This window comes from Symphodus melops (assembly GCF_947650265.1).
Source record: "Symphodus melops genome assembly, chromosome: 7".
Taxonomy (NCBI): domain Eukaryota; kingdom Metazoa; phylum Chordata; class Actinopteri; order Labriformes; family Labridae; genus Symphodus; species Symphodus melops.
Genome location: NC_136697.1, coordinates 22,740,592 through 22,765,219, shown reverse-complemented (window position 1 = coordinate 22,765,219; position 24,628 = coordinate 22,740,592). Strand labels below are relative to the sequence as shown.

The window sequence follows — 24,628 nt, the reverse complement described above, 5'->3', positions numbered from 1 at the left end:
AAACAAGGACTTTGTCTGCTCTTTTCACTTGTTTAACAACATTATGTAACCTCGACATTTATAAACACACAAAGAGTTTCCATAAGACAAAAACTTTTAATCAGAACCAAAGTCTGGGATTCCCTCAGGATATGCAAACAGTCTCTTGTGTATAGCCAAACAAAGGAAACTTTATCCAGTGTGACAATTAATTAAAATTACCTTTTACAGTGTGACAATCAACACTATTGCCGGGAACAGTGCTCACTCACTAGTGGTCAGCTGTACACCAGGGATCACACATGACTGCAGTTAGGAGGCTTTGTAGGATTTACTGATTCTATTTAATTGCTGTTTGCTCCAATAATTTTGCTTTATAATAAGACACTGCTAAATATAATAACTGTGGGTGCATATTGGCACCTTTGTTCAAAGGCTTTTGTATTCATAAAGCAAAGCTTTAAAAAACAGTTTAGCATCAGTAGCAGCCAGTGACTTCCCATAATGAAGGACAGCTAATCAATCCCATATCGAGCTTTTGACAATCAAGGCACGGGATAATCACAATGGAATTAAATGACAACATCACTGTTGTCTGGCAGCCACACAAGGAGAGGCTTTTTTTTTCTTTCTTAGGAGTGCAGTTTAAGTTATTTGATTTCTTCAGTCACACTGAGACTCCTCACATAGAGGGAGTTGATTGGCATTTATTGACAAACAGAATTATACTGCCACTTATGTCAATTACTGCATGGTGTTATTTAGCTCATCACTCTCATGTTTAACCGATTCAAAGGGATCCTGCTGAGTGAAAATGGTAGATTTGCTGAATGCCGCCAGGTTCCTCATTGCCTGGTGGTATCTGTGCGATGAAATGTCAATAACACCTACTCTCTAGCTCAGGAGGTTGTTCAGAGATGAGTCACTGAAATGGTCGGCCACTGTCCTATAACCTTTAAAGCCTAAATGTGGAATCTTTTGATCCTGGTCTGGAATCTGTTTTGGTGCCACTTCCTCCAATCCAATCAGTGTGATGTCATGGTATTTTTTTTGTCTTGCTTTGAAAGTGTGATGAAAGAAAGCTTTTAAAGGTTATACTGTGTATACAGTATGCATGTGGCAGGCCAACATGCATTATTTGTAAAGGTGGAATTGGTACACAGGCGTGTTATAATATCTTATCGATGTAGAAACAGCTATCTCTATGGGTAAATATAATTTACAATATGGAATTGTGAATAGATTAAAAAACATCCACATATTCAACAGGCTATAAAATCTCGATAATCTGAGTGGAACAGAATTGTCTTCTGGGATGAATAAAGTATTCTAATTCTAAGATAGCAAGTGGTAGCCTTTTTGGTTGCCATTCAAACTAGCAAATATTGCAAGATACTGCGACAAAGAAGACACAATATAATCAAAGTGAGGTGAAACCATAAAGATAACGCTAATTCCAAGAGGTGGGTGAACCTTGGGTTAGCTTTAATCTGCAGACATAGAGTTGGCCAGCTTTCCGTATGACAGGCAGGTACCAACAAGCTGTTTAAGCCATGCTAGCTTCCTAAATTATTGGATCAAAATAGCTAGCCAGTTAGCTTGGTGTATATAAATATATATATATATATATATTTAGGATAAACTAGCTATTTCAACATATCTATCTTTCTATCTATCGCTAGTTTATCCTAAAAACAATTATCAAATGGTTCAAAGACTAAATTCAAGCTTCAAAAAGTAAATTCAAGCTATAACAGTTAAGCTACTTTCAGTGAGAGGCTAATAGATGACGAGGTGTCCCATTACTAAGCTTAAAGAAATGCCATGCACTTAGCTTTAAGTAATAGATAAATAGTTGGTATTAATATGGGTCGAAATAGTTACAAAGTCAAAATTGTTAAATTAACAGTTGCACTTGTTTGCTAAAAGCATGGCAGTTCAATAAACAAACTAGAAGTAGTGCATAAATGAATAGCTACCTACAGTATGCTGAAATGTTATAGGCTGAAAGGATAAAACATTGAATAGTTTACTGAACTTAATAGTTTGACAGTTAAAACAGCCAACTAAAGTAATTAGTCAAATTTAGCCAAAGGGACAGGCTTTAATCCAAAATTATAGTAAGCTAAAATAATTAATCAATCAATAGTTTCTAACTGAAATAATAGATAAATCACTAAATATTAACAAACATAAAGAAAAAAAAATAGTTTAATGATAGTAATGTATACGATTAGTTTAAAGTTAGCTAAAGCCAGGCCATTTCAAAAAGGTCGGGGAAACAATTTCAGGTGTACAATTAAGATAAAATGCATTAATATATAGATGTAAAATTTAAAAAAAATACATTGAATAAAGAAGAGGGGATGGAGGACTGACCAAATTCTGCTGCTTCAATTAGCCCAGACCAAACCAGTCTGAATGCAAATGTGTCTAGTCTTCTGTATTAATAACAGTTGAAAATATATTTTAAACTATTTACTTTTTACATGACCAATCAGTTGTTGATTTGAGGGCATTTTAGTTGATCTGATAGGTTCATGAGAGAAGCCTCATCAGACAAAAGTGTTGCAAACCACAAGTGTGGGACATTACATACATATACAAGACTTACAACTGTGTTTATGGAGAGCTATTGAAACACAGCCCTCAATCACTCACATACACACACCCTCTCTTCCTCCATCATGGGTGCAAACAATGATGCCATCCATTCATTCCTCTGTCCAATCGGAGGAGTTTTCATTCTCATCAATTCCCCTGACAGCTCTGCTCAGTCTGGTATTCATGCATTCCTGGCAACATAACGTTAGCAGCCAAGACAATACCTAAACACCACAAAAAGACATGTGGCGTTTTCTATGAAATGCTTCAGTTATTGTTTGCTGTCTTTATGTGGAAAAACAACAACTGGAGCTGCATATCCTTGACAACAGGGGTCATTTTGAAACTGAATGTAGACCCATGTCAATCTGGCTGCATTTTAATTAGCCAAGAAAAGTGCTGGTACAAGTAAAACAGCCATGTGTGTTTATGCATGCAAAAACAATAAGGGAACGACATTGGCTGACTTTGTCATTAGTTGCTCCTCCATCCCTCTGTTTGATATCGCTTGGAGAATATTCTTTTTGTTTGCACTCGCCGACTCAGATAAGACTCATTTTGAACAAATATTTGCATGTATTAAAATAAGGCTTCATTAATGACTCAGTGTAGCTGATTAAAATTGTGTGAGGGTGCAGTCCAGTTTCGGTCAACCGATGGGGTTCTTGAAAGTCAGCCATGGCTCCCATTAAGTAGAATCAATGTGTGAATTTGATCAGATAGGACAACCAAGGTGAACTAGTTAAGTATCCAGCTGGCACACACTGAAATGAAATATTAAGTTACTTATCTAAGATACCCATAGCTTATTTAGTGTTCCAGTGGAGAAAAATGAACACAAAACACATTCAAGTTGCAAGCTGATTTCTAAAACCCGGATAAACTGTCTGTCCTGGATTTAAGAATGGGGATATGCTACCTTGAGTACTCCAATAGAAACCAGATGACTGTGTTGACACCATGTAGGATTCTGAATATATCTTCTTGGTACATAAACAGTCCCTGAGTGATACTGGTAAGGATTCCTTAAATAGGACACTACTCTGGATTTACTCGTGTTGTAACTTGTTACGGATACAATGCTTCTCCTTGTCTTTCATCATCTCTCTGATGTGCCAAAACATGGTTTTCAAATGCTCACTTTACACATTATGTGCTCAATTTGACCTTTGAAACAGCAGAAGGACAATAATTTCACTGTTGTGAAACGTTCAGCCAAAAAAAAGATCTCTTGGGTCAAATATTGACCTCTAACATTATGATGTACTACAGACCAACATTTTCCTTATAACACCAATATATGTTTTGTCACAATACAAATCTTTGCAAATTACTTTATTGAATAAGCTTTACTACCTCAATATAATTATGTAGAAACAATTAGGGAGGGAGCCACTCTTCATGGATAAATCCTAATTTGACAGAAAGTACGTGGACAATAATGGTGTGTGGTGATTTCAGTATTCTGTCATATCCTACTATGTAAAACTTAAAGTTAACAAAAAAAAGTTAAGGAAAAGGTTTACATGAGGTCACAAAAAAGTAACAAGTCATTGCATGGGAATAGGTTGTTGATTTTGCAATTACTCTATTCTCATCAATCTAGCACAGGAGTAGGCAATGGAACAAAAAAATGGTTAAACATACTACTTTTACAGACTTTTAATTGTATCTTAAATGAATGAAGGCTGACTGAGTCTACAACCCACCGTTTCTTTTACAAACGTCTACAGTACGTCTTCTTCTTTTTACTGTCCATTTTTAGTCCAAACAGAAACCAAAACAGCCACTTTGAGACGATGGAGGAGGGGATAACTCCGCCTGTCCTTTCACCACTCACAAACGGGCCTCACGCGCGCCCTCTACCGGCCAGATAGCGCGCGCACAGCCGCTGCTCTCCTCGGAGCTGCCGGACCGCTCAATCCACGCGTAATTCAGGAATCAGGACTCACTCACACATTCCTCCTCCAAGAAGTGTGGAGCAAGCCGGCAAGGAGCAGACGTGTCTGCGACAGTCCTCTCACAACCCGACAGCACGTGGAGGGACGGAGGACAGGGGGGAAAAAAGACACTTTAGATTGAACACTGGTGAAAGTGTAGGTAGGATTCAAGTTGCAATAAAGACAAGAAGAGTTCCCAGTTAACCCCGCGGCTGGGGGTTAACGCAACGACGCCGCTGTCGACATGGATAAAGTTCTGAATTGCTTGTTTGCTGCATTAACGTTGCTGTTGTCCGCCAGAGGGGAAGTTTTTAAAGGTAAGGATGATTACTTAGACATGTTTGCACGGAACGCAAGCGCTGTCCTGTTTTACGCCACAGCCGGAGACGAAGTGGAGGGAAACGGCACTTAAACTCTGTTGACCCGTTTTTTTTTTGGTCTGGCAGTTTTCTCTCAGTTTGAGTTGCGGTGTAATTGCGACCAGAAATGGCGTAAAATGAAGTTACATGAAGATGACAAGTCTAGTTTGTAACACCTGCACTCGTTAGGAGAAGTTGTCACCTTCCGCCGCGCGTATCGAGCAGGTGCGTTCCAGGCAACGCGGCAGTACTGTGGCTTTCAATGTCCCTATTTACACGAAAACAACTTTAAGGAGTTCCGTGTTTGTGTCTAACTTTATCTTCATAATTGCTGTCTAATGTGATTAACCTTAGAGGATGTACCCTACGTGTGCTGAAGTGCATCGTCTTGTGCGCGCATACGGGGAGGTGTGAAGCCAAAAGAGACCTCTCATTACTGGACCCTGAACACCTGGAACACTACATGTATAACATTTTAGTGAGTTTACAGTTGATTTAACCTTAGGATCCAAACCTCAAAACTGTTTGCGCTCTTTGTGTGTGTGGGGGGGGGGGCAGATGGAGTTTGGATCCCACGTTTCTCTGCATTTTACATAAAAATAACACTTTTGCTTTTATGTAAATTATTGAATTTCACAAGCTCAGCACCTTTTAATGAAATTAATCCATGCTTGTTTTGAACTATATGTGTTTTGTTCTTCGTTTTCTATTGCCTTCCCCTAAAACAAGTGTTTAAAACACTTGCATTCACCAGATTGTGAGAAGAGGATTTTACTCTGATTTTATTTTGTACTTCAGTAATCAGGTCAAAAGTTCAATCAAAGTCTATATTCGTCATAGAATTGTTCCGCTTGCATTAGCTGTATTTCCAGCTGTACAATGATGTTTGAGAACAGTGTTTGCTTCTTCATTTTCCTATGAAACTTTGCTTTTTATGAGAGCAAGATTTATTGTCTCTTTTTGCCTAATTGCTGATGCAGACTACATCCATCCTGCTCAACTTTATCACCTCCATACATATGTAACTTCATTTTCTATAAGTCTATTCAAAGCTTTGTGAAGAGGGGGGAAAAGTTGAAGGATTAGTAACAGATAGTGAATTGACTGTAATAATAATAATAATAGTGCAGACTTTGACCGTCAGCGTAATAATGGTTGTAGATTGCCTGAAGGGACTTAACATTCAGAGTCTCATTAAGCCCCCTAAAGAGGTCATTTCTGCTGTCTCTTTTATGGCATTATCTGTGTGGAAAAAGAAGCATTAGCCTGAATTCATGTTCAATCAATATATAGACAATGAGCGGGCTGTCTGAGGGCGATGCCTGCTGTCAGTACCATTAGAGATGCATGTAAAACTTTTCAAAACAAGCCCCCCATAACTTCATGTTTTTCATTTTATGTGCCGCTCAGACTCCGTGAAGGTGATGTGTGCAGGGAAGTTGTGCTGTAATGTGTGGCTTCAGTTTGAGCTGGATGCTGTGGGGATGCATTTTTAGGTGGCCTGTAGGGGGCAGCATGGTACACATATAATCTGATACCCAGATGATGAAGCCAAACTGTGTGTGTGTGTGTGTGTGTGTGTGTGTGTGTGTGTGTGTGTGTGTGTGTGTGTGTGTGTGTGTGCTGGGACAAGATGTCAATTTGATCCCAAATCTGATTCAATAACATAACTTGGTTATATTTTTTCATTGATTTCATTTTTTCCTTGCTCAAGGCTTCACTGCAGTATTAAACCTTGCCAATCGGTATCTTAAATTGAAACCAGATAACTACCAACTTTGCCAACGACTGAAGGAAAATGACACCCTAAAAGCTCAGCAAGCAGCTCTGACACTAGTCCATTTTGTTTTCTCGTTCACTTTTCTCTTCGTACATTTCTAAAACATCCAAATACCAAAAAAAAAAAAAAAAAGTTTCTTGATGCTGGGCCCACAGGGTGTACGGTATTCTCTTACAAAAGAGTTAAATAGAAGAATACTGGCATGATCACTCTCCTTCAGAAGCTCTATGATAACCTTTTAATTTTTCCAAAGTTATATTAACACCAGGGGTCAGTTCTTTTGCTTTAGAAGTCTTCACCCTGCAGTTCAGACTATCCCCAGTCCATTTTGGCGTGAGGTTCATCAGTCTTGCCCGCTGGCAACCTCCGGACAGGGAGATTTATCGGAGTGGGCTGCACTGCAGGACTCCCAGTGGTGCCAAAAACCGTCGATAAATGCGATCCTAATTGCATGAGTGTGTGTGTAAATATGTAAACCAGGAAGAAATCAATTGGCTGCGTGTTGCTCTCACTGGCTAGGTGACGGATTAGCCACACACGAGTGGAGAGAGTGTGGAGGCTAAATATGAGGACGGTTGCATGTGGGGGCCGGAGACATTTGTTATGGGGAGAATGTGATAACAGCTCATGTGATAATTAGATCACTGAGGTAACCAGAGCACCACCGGGCTCCTTCACTGCAGCGTATCAGCACCTTGTGACTGTGCAGCCAGAATTTGATCACAGAGAGGGATGAGTCCTTAGGAAGTCTTTTAATTTAAGCATTAAAAAAAAAGAACACCGACTCTATAATCACGATCTGACTGTAGGCTCCACGTCCCTCCTTTGTGAACTTGTTTATCCACCTGCTCTCAGTGTAGAGTGAACTGCTCTTTTGTTGTTATTTTTTCTTCCCTGTTGCATTTAAAAGCCCACTGAATGCTCTAGGTTCAGAGAGAGAGAAAAAACCCCATAAATCACTTGTTGTGTATGGCCAGTGCTTCTGTTTTCTACATTACGAGGACAGCTTTTTTTCGTCCAGAAGGCCCCAGCCTTTGATATCTATACTCCGTCTTTTGACCGAGCACATTAAATTCCAGACAGCAGCACGCTTTGTTATGTTTACCACCTTTTCCAGCAGCCATAAAACCTGCCTTGTTTTCTGATAGGGGTGAGCCGTGTGTGGAGAATAATGCCCTGCATGCTCAGAGTGGGGAGTTGTAGTTTGTCATTGCCGAGTGACTGCTGCTGATAGCGTCCTGGTTGACCGATCCTGATTGCCATCCAAGCTGTGACTAAGGAGTAAAAACAACACATCGGCTGCTCTGGGAAGATAAACAGCACTTCATTTGAAGTCTGGCAATAATTTGGATAGTTTTTCACTCATGAAATGTTTTTTTTTTTTTCCCTCCCCTCGAAGCTGACTCAGACTTAATAGAGACTTTTCCGAAAGGTGTCCTGAAGGGTGGCAGTTTCCTTTGTGTGAGCCAGTGGAGAATGAAATTAAATATGCATGCAATTTTTTTTCCCCTCTCCGTGGCTTTAACCAGTGTTGGAGGAAAGCTGGAAAAAAAGCAGCTCAGTGGTGATTGATGATAGTACAAAGCATAAAAGTGAGGTGTCTACATTCTTCTGTAACTTTGCTTTTTCAGACACTTGTATTATGATGATAATGAAGGCAGCAGAGACGCGTGGATTTACTGAAGCTGTTCAAACACAGCGGCTACACGTGCAACTTCCAGAAAAGGGTCTGCAGAGTTTGTCAGCACGACCGTCTTAAGACTTGTCACTTTAAAAACTAAACTTTTAAGAACTAACAATATAGAGTGCTGCTGTATGGACTATTTGCTTGAAGTGTCTGTTGAGTATTATTCAGTTTTTAAGAAGCAGGAAAGTCGAACATATCTTTATGTGAAAAGAAAATAAATCACATCTGTCTGATTTCTAACTGCTTTGGTACAAGACTTCAGTGCTTGACTTTGCATATCAAATACTTCCCATGTCAGTGTGTTAGATTTACATGCAAGAACCAACTATTTGGCTTTGCCTACAGGAAAATACAACCTAAACACTTCAGCTAAACAGCTTTGACTTTGGTCCATTAAGTTTTTGGGTAATACAGATTTCTGTATGTGAAAATTAAAGTTGCATTAAGACATCCCCAGGTTTTTTGGTCTACAAAAAAAAGAACAATATAAATGTATCCTATTGCCAGAAATCCACACAAGTCCCTAAAGATAAGTAGCATTTTCATAGAAAAATCCTCCATATATCTTATATTTCGCCTTGAATCAGACTTTTTTTTTTATAATCTCAATAACCAAACATTGTTGCATTCTGAGTAAAGGGCACATCACAGCTTGACATATTATTCAGCTCTGTGTCGTTGGGAAAAGCCAGCATCTGTTGTATGGAAGTTGCCACGAGGCATTCTTGGAAATGTAGGAAATCAGTAACTGAAGTAATAGATCAGGGGGGAAGAGGAAAAGTCGACGCGCCAGCACCCGGCAAACTACACAAATAAGTCAGGAGAAACGCTTTACATCACAGATGGATGATGCTTAGGAGAGGATGAGCGACTGAAGGTGAACTTTTGAATCAATTTGGACATCAGGTTACAAGGCTGGTGATGACATTCATTACATTTTTGAAAAATGCAAACTTTGTATTACTGATATAATCACACAGTGTTAGTAAAAAGGGTTTTGAACAATGATCAAAATCAAGGAGGATCTTATTTTCCTTATTTGGTGTCACACTTAAAATGTTTTTGATATTGAAACAAACTAAGAAGCAATCAAACTGATATTAAAAGTTATTTCACAGTTCCACTCTCATTCTTCTGCTCTAATAAATCAGAGGGGACATAAAATATGAACATGAAAGAGTCCTGACTGAGATTACAATTTGACTCGTTTAAACATTTTCAGGGCACAGAACGTAACTGGATAAGTTGAAATGAACTTAAAGCCTCATATTCAAAGCTTTCAAGAAAAATTACACATAAGGCGCCATAGCACTATGATTAGTGGTCTTTCTCTACTTCATGCATGCCCCATGTACAGAGGATCTCGTCCTCAAAGCAGACATCCTGGATCCAAATCTGGCCTGTGGCTCCTTTCATGTCATGCACTCTCTCTCTTTCCCTGATTTCCAACTTTAATCACTATCCTGTCAATCTAATAAAAACATAAACACCCCAAATAAGTTTATTTTTGTTTATTTATTATGTGAATAATTATTTTAATATCTAGTGAATAGTCCGTACTGCCATGCATATAGATTTATATAATATAGATTTTTTTATTTTATTTTTTTGCCCTGAGCCTTTTCTTAATTGAAACTCTTGAAGTGCAACATTTGTGTCTTAGTTCAGCTGCAGCATGTATGTGATCTGCTTTGTTCATTCTTGAAATGTTCTATTTTAGATTTTAAGTGACGCCGCTACCAGATTCTACATAAATTCAGCGGAGTAGCAACTTTACAGTAACGGAGTGTGAGATCCTAGACAGAGGAGACAGTCACACTCGCTCAGACTGCATCCTGCTGCACACCACAAGAGCCATTCACTTTAAAATCTCAACAGTGTTTAAGTCTCCTGGTTATATAATTTAAAAAAACGTCTCTTGCACTGCATCAATGAAGACTTCCCAAAAGTGATAGAAACAATACATGTCACACCAAAACATGACGTGATATGTATCATATTGATATCTATCGTGATACTTTGCAATACCCCAATATAAAAGTAGAGCTGAGTGGTGTTATTGTGTCAAAGCTAATTCTTTTAAATTGGAAAATTATCTTCACATATCAAGGCTGCTTCCTAAGACAGGAGGAGGAGGGACGTGTGTGGACCTCCTACAGTACGTTTACCAGCATTTTCTTTTCCACTCCTTTATTTTGGAACTGCATTCAGTTACATGCAGCATTGATTTCAAGAACCGTCATCAGTGGACTCTGTTGCCTCACCATCCTGCCTCCTCAGACCTTCTTACCTTCTTCATCTAACTCTGTGAGGGACAGCTGTGCAAAGGTATCTTTGCACCCTTGCAGAAAAAGTGACCAAATAAGCATAATACAAAAAGAAAATCACCACCACTGGAAGTTTGAAGCAGGTAGCTGCAGCACATTGAACAGTGTGTTAATCTAGAAATATCTCTTCTGTCACGTTAGTAGATGTTGTTGTCTTGACGCTTTAATACCAATGCTAAAAACACAGTCTGCCAAAACTTAAAGCCACAGAAAAAACGTTGTACTTTGTCTGTTGTTCCTTCGCAGCACTCTGGCAGCACACCAGCATCTGTCAATCAGACAAAGACACGACTCAACCTCCCGAACACTGACACAAAAAAGTTATTTTTCTTACTTTTAACAATAAGAACTATTAACAAAACATTAAAGATACAGAATGAACACAACATGTCATCATCACGTTTGATCGTTTTATGTTGAATCCTTTTCAAGGAAAGGCCCTCCTGAACATCAGCTGACACGACACTAACCTTCAGTCCGGTCTTAAGTGAGTGAAACACATGATCATTTGGATAATCAGAGGGCGTCAGATGACTGACCTGGCTGCTCAGGAGCATTCCTCCGTTGACCATAAATAGCTCTCTGGGAACTTTCATCATATGATTAGGGTGATTTGATCCCATTTAGGGCAATTATAGAAAATAACTGTGATCTGTTGAGAAACATTAGTGTGAAATTAAAGCTCAGATTAACTTCTAAAACTTGAATTTCAGGGCTGAAAGTGTGTTGAGTGGAAACAATAGCTTTGAGGTACTTGTGTATACAGAGTAAACTCAACCACAAGTATGACACTGTCCGTTGACTGTATATAAAGATGGACAACACATCTCTATCTTCTCCTCTACATAAAAGAACAAAAAAAAGACATTACCCAGGTGACAAAGCTGATAATGCACTGATGACATTATGTGGAGCCAAACACAAGGTAGAAGAGGTGGGTTGTGGTACTACTGTCCCTTCTCTTCCACTAACCAAATCACATATTTAACGTAACTTAACTTAAACTCCCAAAGCAGAACAGATTCTTGTGTTCATTGGAAGCCCACAGTCATGGATATAGAAAGTTAAATGACTCGTGTTTTAGTGTTTGTAACGTTTTCTCTCCTCGTTTCTTCCCCTGCTAATCCAGTCCATGGAGTGGAAATAACTCCTCTAAACTAAACCATTAAAAACATAAATCCCCATGAAAAGAACTACCTTTAAAGACAGAAACTGTTAAAGAAACATTTTTTTTACGTGCATTTTAGTTTTAAAGTTTGACCCATGTCTCATCTGTTAATATGGAGGGGCAGAGCTTATATATATCTTTCTATACAGTTTATGGTCCAAACTCGTGGTTTTGCACTATATAGTATGAAAATTGGTAGAACACTGTCACAGATATTTTCAAGTGAATGAAAGTGAGTAAAAATCCTTGAACGCAAAGTCTTCCAACATGGTTGATCATCTTCATATCCCCAGAGTGCCACTCCACATTCAATCATTAGCTGTTGATTTGCAAGTGATTTTATTTACATTCTTGAGAGGCAGTAATAGTTTGAGGCTCATTCTCCAGGCGGCTGATGTGGCCACGTTATCTCCAAGCGCTGCAGCAGAATGATAATTGGCCTTGAGATGTGACTCTGTGAAGGATGCTGGACAAACAGAGCTGCTCTAATTATACACAGCTCCTTCTTCAAATGAAGAGGATAAAAGCTAATGAATCGCACACAGGCCGGCACAGGGGCTGCCTAATGAAGAGAGAGTGAGAGACAGAGAGATGAGTGTTTGTGAGAGAGAGAGGGAGAAAGTGTTTGTGTGTGTGTGAGGCATGCTCCAACAATTCTGTGATCTCATCAGCATGTCTAAAAAAGAAAAAAAAAATCCTTCGAAAAACAACTTACTATGCAGCGGATCATGTTTACAGAAATTTGCACTGGTTGTAGGTGGCTCGAAGAGATTGGGAAGGCTGGAACATTTCACTAATTAGTGCTCCAAGGGTCCCAATTGTTATTAATGGTGACGAGGAGGAGGAGGAACGGGGGAGGAGCAGGAGAAGCTATTTAAATTGGGACATTACAGTGGGTCTTCTCAATATATTTATAAGTCACCAAACTGTGTTAGTGAGAATTGCTTCTCACTATCCCCAATAAATGTAAATGAAGTTAAGGTTTAGTTAAAAGTTGTGCAAAAACATGTAGCAGTTCAACTGGAAGCCTGGACTATGTATATATATATATATATATATAACTTTTTTCATTCTACATGCCTAACTACTACTTTAGCTCTCATGTTTTACCAGATTTGACTACTTTGTGTTTCTAGTAATTTCCCCTTCAGATTTAGTTGGTTGTAAAAAAGCAAAACAAATATTAAGCTTAAATGAGCTAAAAACAAGCTAGATAGATAGATATATAGATACAGTATATAGATACTTTATTGATCACGAGGGAAATTCAAGTTTTTCAATTCAAGCAATTCAAGCTAGTTCCTCTCAAAGCATCAGCAAGACAAAGAGTTTTCTCCGTGATGCTTAATCGGTCATTGTTAACACTTTCGCTGAATTTTTGCTCCTGGTACATTGAAATTTCAATCTGTTTCAAAGCTCATTGAGTTGCCCAGGTGACATTGGATTAAATATACACCGACCCTGTCGTTGTTCATTTATCCTCAAAACCTTCTGTTCAATCACCTTGCTTCTATACAGCTTTGTTCCCTGAACATTCCAGGTCTATAATTGATTCTGATAGCACACCCTTACCTTCAGCGTGAAGTGTGAAGCTTAATTTGGAATCTGTCAAATAAAACTCCCACCACTGCTTTGACACTGGAGTCAGGAGGGTGCAAAGTTTCTGTTTTAATTTCATGAATAACATAACTCAAGTTTGCCTCCTTCAACGGGATGAGTGCACTTGCAAACTTGGAGGAGACTCCGTTTTGTGCCAAAAAGCTGTCTGTGTAGGCTGATGCTCCTCACACAACCGGTGGTAGCGTAGGTGGAGGAGGGGGGCTGCTACTGCTGTTTCACGTTGTCTCCTGTTATTTATTAGGCCTCTGTCAAGACTCAGGCTGTAGGCAGGTGTATATCCCTCCTCCTCCTCCTCCTCTCCCCATCCGGGCCTTGTGAGTATAACCAGGGGCAAAATTCTCCATTACTGTCAGTCTGAATCTGTTGCCGTCACATTAGCGCACATCATGCAGTCATTAATGCATTAAGCCTTGTTTGAGCGCCAGTTATTTGCATTGGCTTTTACACTGTCTATTTGCCCTTGTGCTAAAAGCTGCTTTGGCTGAACCTATTGACCATTTAACTGTTCAATAATGAAGCGATTCCTGAGAACGAATTAGGTCTCTGTGGTCCTGTCCTATGTGTGAAAAAAAAAAAACATTCACTATCATATGTATTTTTTATTGCCTTTTGAGAGAGCTGCTCAGCATCTTTTCTTTCCCTACTGTATGTTTTTAACACAGTTGTAGCCCTCTAGCATATGTTTGCACCACTAACAGTTGAGTACACTATCATCCACCCCTTATCCTCTACTTCCTCTTGCTAAAGCAGAATGTACCTGATTATACTCCTATCGGTCACACTCTGGCACCTATTTGGAGGCTGTTATCTGTTTGTGGTGGATATTCCTCGGGGGAGCATATCCCGGATAAGAGACTGTTGTTCAGTAAACAGCCCTCTGACCTCCTCAGGCTGGGCTTTGGCTTCTTTTCAAATGGCTTGCTTTTGCTATTGGTCCCCGGAAGCTCAAACCTCTTCGTGTGACTGATTCCCCAGGGGGACGTTTAATGGCATTACTGTACGCTCCGCACCACACAGGGTGGTCACTATGGAGCTGCTAAAGCTGGAGGGGGTGTTTATGTCTTCAGAAGCCGAGGGAAAAAGGGAAAATGAGAGCAGATGAAGAGTTACAGTACTGCTTTTTGAATGTTGAAAAAAGTTGATGATATAATTTGAATGCTCCCCCCCCAAAAAAACCAAACAAACAAACAAGCAAACAAACAAACAAAAAAAACAGGTTATATTTTGTAAAAAAGAATCATGTGATTATTCAGAGTTTTGCTCCAATGTCAATAACAGTTTTTGTATAAACCATGTGCCAAACCTCTTATCATACTTCAATTATATTCTCACTCGTGCTTGTCCCGGTGACAGTCTGTTAACTCACTGCAATCTGACAGGTGACAAGTGCTCTTCTGGGGACAACTTGGCTAACTGCTGGACAGTCCACTATCAAGCAGGATCACTCAGCTCTGCCGATGTCGCCTCAGTTTTTAACACATCTCCTGTTTAATTTCCCTGCACGCCTGAGCAAACAAACTCCGTAGCCATCGGCTGTACTGCAGCAAATTCTTGTAGTAAATCACTTTAGGTGTTAAACACTGCTCCACTGACAGGGCCATTGAGACTCACAGCTGCAGGGCCCATGTTAAAGATCGAGTAAACACCAAACAATAACTGGAAAAGATGACGCTTGCCTTGAAGCTTGACTCCCAACCCTGTAATCAGAGTTTACCACGCTTAAGAAATTGCAGGGCACGGGAGTCATTAGAAGTGTGGGTGCAGCTACGTGCTGGAAACGGAAACAAAGTTGAAAACACATGCTTTTGGAATAATGCACATCTGAATAAACAAAGAAGTGAAAACCTGACAAGTTGATTGTAATGATAGTACGCTGCCAGCCGGGAGGATGAATTCAGTTGGATGGGATGTCTTAGAGATGAATTGGTGTTGGTATCGGAGCAAAAGGAGTAATTAAAGTGAGAAGCCTCCAGCATCAATTCGTATTTCCGCAACATTATTATCAACTGCCTCAGCTTTATTGCATGACAAATAGCACTCTAACAAAATAGAATAGAATTAACTTCATATATTGGTCTTACTAGAATCTTTTTGAGAGAGACAAGCTTTCTTTGAATTTTTCTTTTACCTATTGTCTTTTTACACACTTTAGCCGCAAGAACTACAACTTAAATACTCTCAATACTAATGTGAATATTTGTCTGCTTCGTGAATAGGCTACCAACAACCCCTGCAGAAGCAAGGGTTGGACTGAAATGCAAACATATCTTTTTCCCTGTCCTACTAAGTCTTCAAGCAAGTCCCAAGGCAAACTGAGGATTTCCCTATTGCCACTTCAAGATCCCTAAATAGGGCATTATTCATAATAGGATCCCAGCTGAGGATAGGCGGATAGAGACCTATATGAAAAGAGGCTTTTAGGCAGGAAATAATCTGAGCAACTAGATTACAGTTTTTTTTCCACTTTCTACTTTCCCCACTATAAAGCACGTTTTAAAAAATCTAAATATTTCTTAGTCCATTTTATGCACTTTTTCTTTTTTCATTTTGTTGGCAGATGTAGGCTACTCCATCCAAAGTGGTTGGAATTTAGAATTAGGAGGCATAAATGTCTGTCAGTATATCTAACGCGAGTTAAGTTTGAAGAGAAAAAAATAACATTACAAGAAGGTCCCTCGACAACCCAACTTAAGTAGGCCTATCCCTTTAAAAGCTTTATTTTGCTTGTGAAAGCAAAATTCAACTTACAGTTAGTTTGCATATCCTGAAAGATACATTTCAATAAAATGTTGAACTTCTTCCTGTAAGGTTTGTGAATGGATTGGGCTAAAAATTATTGACATGCATTCAAGAATGTATGTATGCTAGCTAACAGTAAGCACATTGCTAGCTAATATTGGGAACTAGCAAGACAGCAAGTTGAAAGAGAGGCTTTCTCCAATTTACCACTAACTAAAATATTTCTATGGCTGTACTTAGATTTATTTGTATAGTCTAGTTCTTCAGAAATGGAGTAACCTGCCAGAGGTAAATAGTGTAGTTAACAGTTTCCTCTGGTGGCTGACGTTAACTTTAGACTGAAAACAAAATTCTTGGGATCCTTTGCTTTGTTTGTATTGAAAGAGATGGTTGTACTTAAGCGTGAGATTGACGCCAGATGACCCTTTTGTATGCCAACGCTTGGTTTTCAAAACAGATGACTGCGAGATCTTTAAAGTTTCTTATAGAATTCTCAACACATTCAAAACAATTACTTATCTATTTTGTCTTTTAGGAGTTTTAATTGTAATTTATCAATGTGTGATAGCACTGTTGTTTTGGTACAGATTTGTTGAAGCCAAAATGAACACGACGGTGAGTTATTTCAGTTTGAAAATCTTATATTCAGGTACTCCAAAGGCCAAGCGGTTAGGTCGTGCCCCATGTATAATTAAATTAAATTAAAAAAATGTTATTTGAGGGGGGGGGGGATTTTGTCCTGTGGCTCCTTTCCAGCATTTCATTTCCCACTCTCTTTCTCTGTTTATACTCTATCCACTGTCCGATCAGATAAGGAAAATAGTTTTACATTTAAATATTTAATGTCTGTTTTAAGCAACACTCTATAACAACTTCATAATAAAATAATTGAATTTACTGAATCAAGAAAGCCTTGATAATGGAGGCATTTTAGGTTTAAATGAGACATGTAGCATTTACTGTCCATTAGTGGACAGAATGTCCGAATGTCACTCTGTCGAGCAAACATTGGGAGAAACACTCAGATCTGCTCACATTCATGCTTAATTAGGTTTTTATCTGTTAATGTTTAACATGTGCCACCTTTATATAGGCCACTGCAGCTCATATTTTGCTCTACAGTGTTAGGGTCGCTGGAAAGTTTGCAGCAGCATCACACATTACAGATCAGGATTGCAGTAGCCCGGCGAGGCAGAGGCACACTGGCTGGTTCAGAGGATGAATAATTCACTCCCTGGAGCCCAGACTTCTTGCCGTGAGACTAATATTCAACAGCACCTGTGTGTCTGAAAATCTCCCCCCTTCAACCCACCAGGTTCTCTTTCTCTGGGGAAAACCTTACCCCCATATCACCCCAGCTGTGCTTTCTCCAAACTGTCAGAAAAGCACTGCTGCGGCGGTATTGCTGGGCTGGAATGACAGAACAGATGAAAGTTAGTTCAGTTTACACTTGGATGGTGTGTGACTGGACTCCAAAATACTGGGGAAAGTTTGAACATAATTAGAGCTTACTATTAAAGTTTAATCTTTTATTGGTGCAGACAGAAATGCGTTCTGTAGCACAGAGCTTTGAAAAGGATCACAAACAAAGCATCGAGTTTCTTGTCAAGTTTTGTGATCTTGAAGTTTGGTTTTTAATCCTAAATTGTCTGATTTGGATTGATATTTTTGAGTATGAGAAAAGTAGTGTCGCCACAATGTCCATTAAGTAGCTTTTTCAGAGCATTCAATCGTATCATATGTGTCCATTGTTTTTTTCAGGCTGAAAAGCGTCGGCTGCATGTCCGTTTAGTCTGTTTGACAACAGGCTGCAAAGGCTTTCTAATCATTGAAAACTACAAAAAATGCTGGTGCTCAGAAAAAAACAGTAGGAAGACACGTGGCCGAAGTCAGGAGTATTCCTGTTTTTTTTTTTTTCTCTCCCAATTTTCTCATAAACTGGTAACAGTAATTATTTATAACTACTTTATTGTGCATTGTATTGTCTTGGTCACTGTTCAGATACTGCAGCTGACTAACTCTAGGTAGCTTTTTCATCCATATTATAATAGGTATTGTAGTCAGGTGTCGTATGTCTTCATGTCATTGCTATGCAGAACAATAGTGTTGTTGCCATGACTTCGATTTGCAATCAACACGTTGAATTTTCTTGCAGTTTTCCCCTCTTCTATCATTCTATATTTCATCATCAGCCATCATTGCTATAATTATCAGAACAAAAGACGCTCAAGCGTTGACAGATTGACTGTATCAAAGCATGAGCGTAGGCGTTTGTGCACATAAACACATAGACACTGTTTATACTGTGTGTGTGAGTCCCTGACAGTGGGCACTTTTCACAAGTGTGCACTTGGTTGTTTGTTGTCGTGCATAACCAGCTTTGATATCTTGTGTCTGTTCGCCCCCTGTATATATATGTGTGTGTGTGTGTGTGTCCGTGTGTCAGGTAACGGACCCATCTCAGGCTTATTATCAGGGATGTGACAGGAGGCAGAAGGCTGCAGCGCCGGAGCCTTAATGAAACCTGGGCGCCGGCTAATTGGTGACACTGTGGCGTGAGGGAATGAGAGAGGCAGTAACTCGACTGGCAGGGCGAAAAAGGAGAGGAGAACGGGCCCGGCCCTCACACGGCTGAATTAAACCTGTCATGTTCATTTGTAGAACACGCAGAAGGAGGGGACACCTACACTCTTCTTATCAAAATCCTGCAAATGGAAAAAAACTCCCTGCTGGCCGACCAAAGATAGCCCCAGTAACAGCGCTTTCTACTGAGCACAGTTTTCCTTTTCATGATACCTTACACATTCGTCTCTTTCAAAGTACCAAGTTTGGCTTGGGTGAACCTTGGCCTCTTTTCTTCTTTGGGCAAGATTTTATCATGGATGTCTTTTAAGGGAACATTTATCTCATTTTTTTGTGTACATCCAATCAGTGTTGATGGCAGTGCATTCTGGATCAATGGAGAAAGTCGAGTCCATCTGCTCCCTGAGCCTGTCTGGCAGCTACTTCTTGGACCAGGGAGTGTTGCATGTGAGAAGCTGTAGATTTGTTTTCACTCTGTTGCATTTAAGAGACTGTAAACTCTGGCTCAATTAAGTAAGGCTGGATATCCAGTCAGCTATAACATGCCAAAAGCTCAACCTGCTCATAACATTCCTTTTTTGCAGTTTGTAGAACATTTAAAACAAATTTTAAGCTATGTTGAAGAAATGTTGAACTGTTTGGATATTGGTGCCCCTTTAAAAATTAGTTGTGCTTCTTACATATCTCATCCTGAACATCTTAACTAATGGTTTCCTTATAAACATTTTTTCAACGTCAAACATATCATATATCATGAAGCTTTTCATTGATAAATGTAAACAAAAGCTGTCTGTGCAACATTCATTCTATTATAAGACACCTTGCTGGTGGCAGTTTCGCACACTACGACTACATCAGTTATTTTCGCTAATGGTGTTTGCTATAATAGGCTATGTAAAGGCATCAATATTCATTTCAGTTATTTTCACAGCAAGAACTCCTCACAGGAGCTTTAAGTAAAATAATCGACTCAGAAAACAAATTTGCATTCAACTATTTGGAAGAAGAAAATTGATTTTCCTGTTAAATTAAGATTTAAATTCTTAACAAATGTGACTTTCTTCAAAATTACTCATCTGGTATTGCCAGAAGCATAAGCTGGTTAATATTTTTCCTAAAGGCAAATTCTGTACAATACATATAGAGTCACTTCATTGACTTTTTATAGTACTCATATTACTTTTTCTACTGTCACAATACATCTAACATTATACTTTCAGCCATTTGTGGCTACACCATCTCTTTCCCTTCCATGAGAAATGTCATTTAATACACCCAGTCATGTATGTAGTCATGCAGAAAGAGTAGATTTACTCAGTTTGTCACTGACATGCCACTTCATGAGATGAATGTACAATATCAACATGATATTAAAAAAAAAGTTGCGATGTACCTGTCAAGAAACGACACCCTGGTCGATTCACATCACTGAAAACAGGTTTTTACTCAGGATTTAACGACATTAAACAAAACTGTTTAATTAGCACTCTGTAAGTGATTTGGAGTAACACAAAAGCCACAGCAGATATCTAAAAATATGTTTGGACACTTACTATGGTTGAATGAGCCAATTTGTTTATTTGTAAATTTGGGTTAACCAACCCTTCGAGCTTGAAGCAGTTGGTGGTGCCAGAGGTTGTCTGTAGTTCTTCCTGCCTCTGTGACCCCTCTGCCTTGCAGAAAGCCAGTTTTGGCTTCCTTATGTCCACCACAGCTTGAGGGCTCCTTCCTGGGTGTCGGGGCTGACCTTTCTCTGCTGGTAGGAGGAGTATCGTACAGCCGGCCTCTATCTGTCATGCCCCCAGCTGTGTTTGGGCCTCCGAGAGGACCACAGGGGCCTGCTCCAGTGTTATGTTTGAGTAATGTTTATGGTGTACAGTATGAGTTGTGTTGCTCACTTGGTCTCATACTGATACTTATGGCCTTTACTTGCTCCATTTATTTCTCTCAGCATTCGTTATCCGTCAGTGAAATTTAAAATTAAAGAAGCCATTTAAAGGTTCATTATGAATGATTACTTACTCTTATATATAGCCGGCTTCTTATTAAGTTAAAGAACTGTGTAAGGAGCGATTGCGTTGCAGCTTAACGAAGATTAATCCTGTGACTAAAAGGTGCTCAAATCCCCGTCTATCCTCCCTCCTCACAGGTTCACATCTGAGGCTAAGCTTGTTTGTCCCCAAAGATCCAGATGAAAGATCTGTTTGGTTCGTCCGTGTTGTTTCAGACCGCGACATGAAATGACCTGATCAAACATACCCGGTGCTCACGCGCTGACAAACACCACAACAAATCAGATTTCCTTCCACATCACTTCTTCGCTTCTGACTGAAGTGACAGATCTAGCCCAAGTGTGTGTGATCCAACTGTCCCTGAATGCACACGGAGATCAAAGAAGGCAAAAACATTAACAGAAAAGATTATGTATGAGTCGTAATTAGCGTCTGCCTCGGCAGTGACAACAGAAAAACATGTGGTTTTTGGCTGGAAGATGAAAGAAAGGTGGGGTGAGATTTATAATAACCAGGTCTGAGCTTTAGTGTCACTATTTTAATTGAAGAAATCCCCAAAGATTTCCCTGCCTTTCCCAGGAACACCTGACATAAAAAACGAAAAGATTAGGATTAGTCTTATTAATTTTTGTTAATGCATTCATGCACATTCATTTTCTCCAGGATAATTACGTGTTTTACTTTGAAGGCTCCTAATTCTGTAGCCCAAGTGTACTTACCGCTGTAACCCCAGCTCTGCAAAGCTCTTAAACATACTCCATCCTTTATAAATTAGGTTATTTCATCCTTTAAATTCTAGGTTATTTCATCCTCTGAATTCTATTGAAAATCATGTGTCGCTGTCATATTACATCAAGCTACTACAGTATGATTGAGAGTGAGTGATGCAAGATTATTGCTTCGGGCAAAACTGGATTTTTGCTCCACTCTGCTACTGTGGGTTATGATATTTATTGCATGTGGAGAATTTTTCTGAAGATGTGTCAATTGGCAAAGCTCTAAGAGAAATCTCCTTAATGTGTCTGTGCAACAGCATGTCATTAGAGGCAATTTCCCCTCCACAAAGAGGGTCAGCACAGGGAGTCACATTGTTTTGTGCGCTCGTCGGGCTATTATCTGAAATTGTATGTGGAGACAAGTTTTTCGAAATTTCATTCTAATCGTTGTAAGTAGCTCAGCGAGGTGGAAGTTCATCCTGCATACTGGTAAAAGAGTGCTATTTTCAGGAATTAAAAAGGACGCCCTCGGATGTGGGGGTCTTATCTTGCACTAATACACTTGCACAGACACTGTGGAGCGGCGACAGTGACGAGGCAAGCAGGCTTATCCTCCTGTGGGAGGAGCTGACATTTACTCTGAAAATTCACCTTTGGTTTCTGCCTCTGGATTTACGATATCACTCTTATCTAGATTCCATCACAATTTTTCATTACGCTTGTACTCCAGCAGTGTGTGACTACCTGTCACGGCTTGCAAGATTTGCCCTCTGAGAGTAAAGACTGAGTTGACTGAATGGTTCAGTCTCGCCTCGCTGATGTTTTTTTTTTTTTTTTTAAATGTACGCAATATGTAATCATGGCAGAGATATGCATTGACATTTTCGATGTGTGCATTAGGCCTGCATGGAGTCCTCTGGTGATGAAGTTGGACTGGATGCCAGACAATCCGCTGGCTGCAGAACACTCAAACCCTGAGCTTAATTAACGTTTCGCCCGAGTTGCTCCAATTCTGTCAATCCCTAATTCCAGGAGGGACATTATCCTTTGGCCGTTAATAAGTTTTTAAACATCTTTTCAATTTAATTGGGAATATTTTGAGATTTCCTTAACATATTTAATTTGTCTACACTTTTGCTCTCTTCAGAAGAAGTCCACAGCAGCGACCTTTCAGGCTTGATTTTACAGGAAAAAGGTCTGAACTGTAAAATCTTCTCCTTCTACATTTGATTTCTTGAATCCAAACTACTTCAGGGTACTTTCCTTGTGCTCCCTGATTCAGATGCTTAAGTTCCAACTTTCTTTAGACTGATTAGAGTCTGACAGCACATTTGTGGAAATCGTTGCCAATAACATGGCCGAGCCCCTGGGTTGTCTCATTTCCTGAAATGAATGTCATGTAAAATTCCCTCCACTTCAGGGTGCGCAGACGGACTGAATTCTGCCCCAGTGGGCATGGGTGATGTTAATGCTGCCTAATATGTGGCAGCACACACTCAGATACTCAGAATAATGAGGCAAACACTTGAAATACAGATAATTCCTCCTAACATGCATGCTCTATTAGACAGATCAGGTTTCATTGTTGTGAGGTCTGGGCTGAACAAGTGAATTTTGGTGCCAACGAATCGATGACAAATGGAGCAGTGATCTCCTAAATAATACCAGGCACCAGGCACTCAGGCAGAAAAAAAAACTTGTACTTCTTTGTATCTGTCACATACTGTATTTACGGGACACATTCTGTTTTTTGTTGCAAACTTTTATTGCACAAGTTGTTGTATAGGTAGCTGTCAGCACCAACCTGGTGATCTGTGGTCAAGTTAATTTGTGTATACACTCCAGAATCCCAACCTTTTCTATAACATATTGAAGCCTCTTTCAGTAATAATAATAATAATAATTTATACTTTATTAATCCCACGAGAGGAAATTCGGTTTACACTCTGTTTAATAGACATGAACACACACACTCATACACACTCGTGGACAAACAGGATCCTAGTGACATGCATTAATGGTGAGGTCTCAGAGTGACGGGGGAGCGCTCCAGAGCAGTTTTCATTAAGATGTGACTTGGATGAGGGGGGAAAAAAAAGACACTAAAGTAAGGAGTTTGGCGGCGACATTTGGTTGAAAGTTGACGTTCTTTCAGGAGCCGATGCCAAAGGAATATACTGATATGAAACGTGTGCCGAGTATTTGTTGAAACTTAACCTTTTGGATTGATATGAACCCATCTTTAAGCTACACTCCCAGATGTATTTAAACGTCAAATCGCCACATGCATTGTTACAGTGAAATATCTGTTGTATGTAGTCCTGCCTGTGGAGTCAACAAAGCCCAGAAAACCAGCTGTAATCTCCCCCCCCTCCCTCCCCCCTGCCGCCGCCTCTTTCCGTGTTCTCCTTACGCTAATGTTGACATAGCCAGAGGAAATGGCATAGGGCCTCCGGAGGCAAGGTATCTCCTGTGTGAAGACAGATCTGCGGAGACAGGGAGCACTTGGGATGACGGATACTTCAGCCAGGCGCCTGCTGCCATTTAAGAGTCTCACCCTGCTCCGAACTGACGTTTCTGTTTCACCATCTTTCGTCCGACTCATTGCATCCGCTCTGCCACTGTCTGTAAACTGATGTGCAGAATAAAAACATCTGGGTCTAAGTGTGATAGTCGCAAGTAGAAGCTTATTCTCAACCTGTAGCCTCACAGTGTATTTGTCTTTGAATCATACTTTTCCTGCAGTCAGCCAGACATTAGGATTCTGCAGAAAGCGCGATGCAGCTTTCCTCCCGAGGGAGACCGGCGAGCCTGATGAGCTCCCCATGGTCAGGCCAGGTGCTTCTTTAGGAGTCAGGGGGGCCAGTGCATATCCGCGCTACCACAGGAGAGAGGATTGACATGATAACATAGCCTCCCTGCGCCACCCTGCAGCACGGCCACACAGCTTAATCCTCTCTCCACGAGGGCAGAGCCGAAAACACTCGTTCCCCTCCTCGCTCAATCCTCTGTCAAAACAAGGGGGTTTTGTCAGCCATGAGGGGTGTCGCATCCCTCTCAGTCCCTGCCAACGGAAGCGCTAGTACTGCCTGCCAATGCCCCGGGAAAAAAAAA

The 24,628-nt window shown here is 40.0% G+C and overlaps 1 protein-coding gene across 1 annotated transcript in view; it reads left to right on the top strand.

The window, feature by feature from the left end:
• The first annotated feature begins 4,413 nt into the window (after positions 1–4,413).
• The window catches only part of LOC306827211 (receptor-type tyrosine-protein phosphatase mu), a 149,685-nt gene continuing 129,470 nt past the window's right edge, over positions 4,414–24,628 (top strand). Inside the window, exon 1 of the mRNA XM_079348881.1 lies at positions 4,414–4,840. Coding sequence (XP_079205007.1) covers positions 4,768–4,840 — 73 coding nt within the window. The 5' untranslated portion in view covers positions 4,414–4,767. The remainder of the gene's footprint in view (positions 4,841–24,628) is intronic.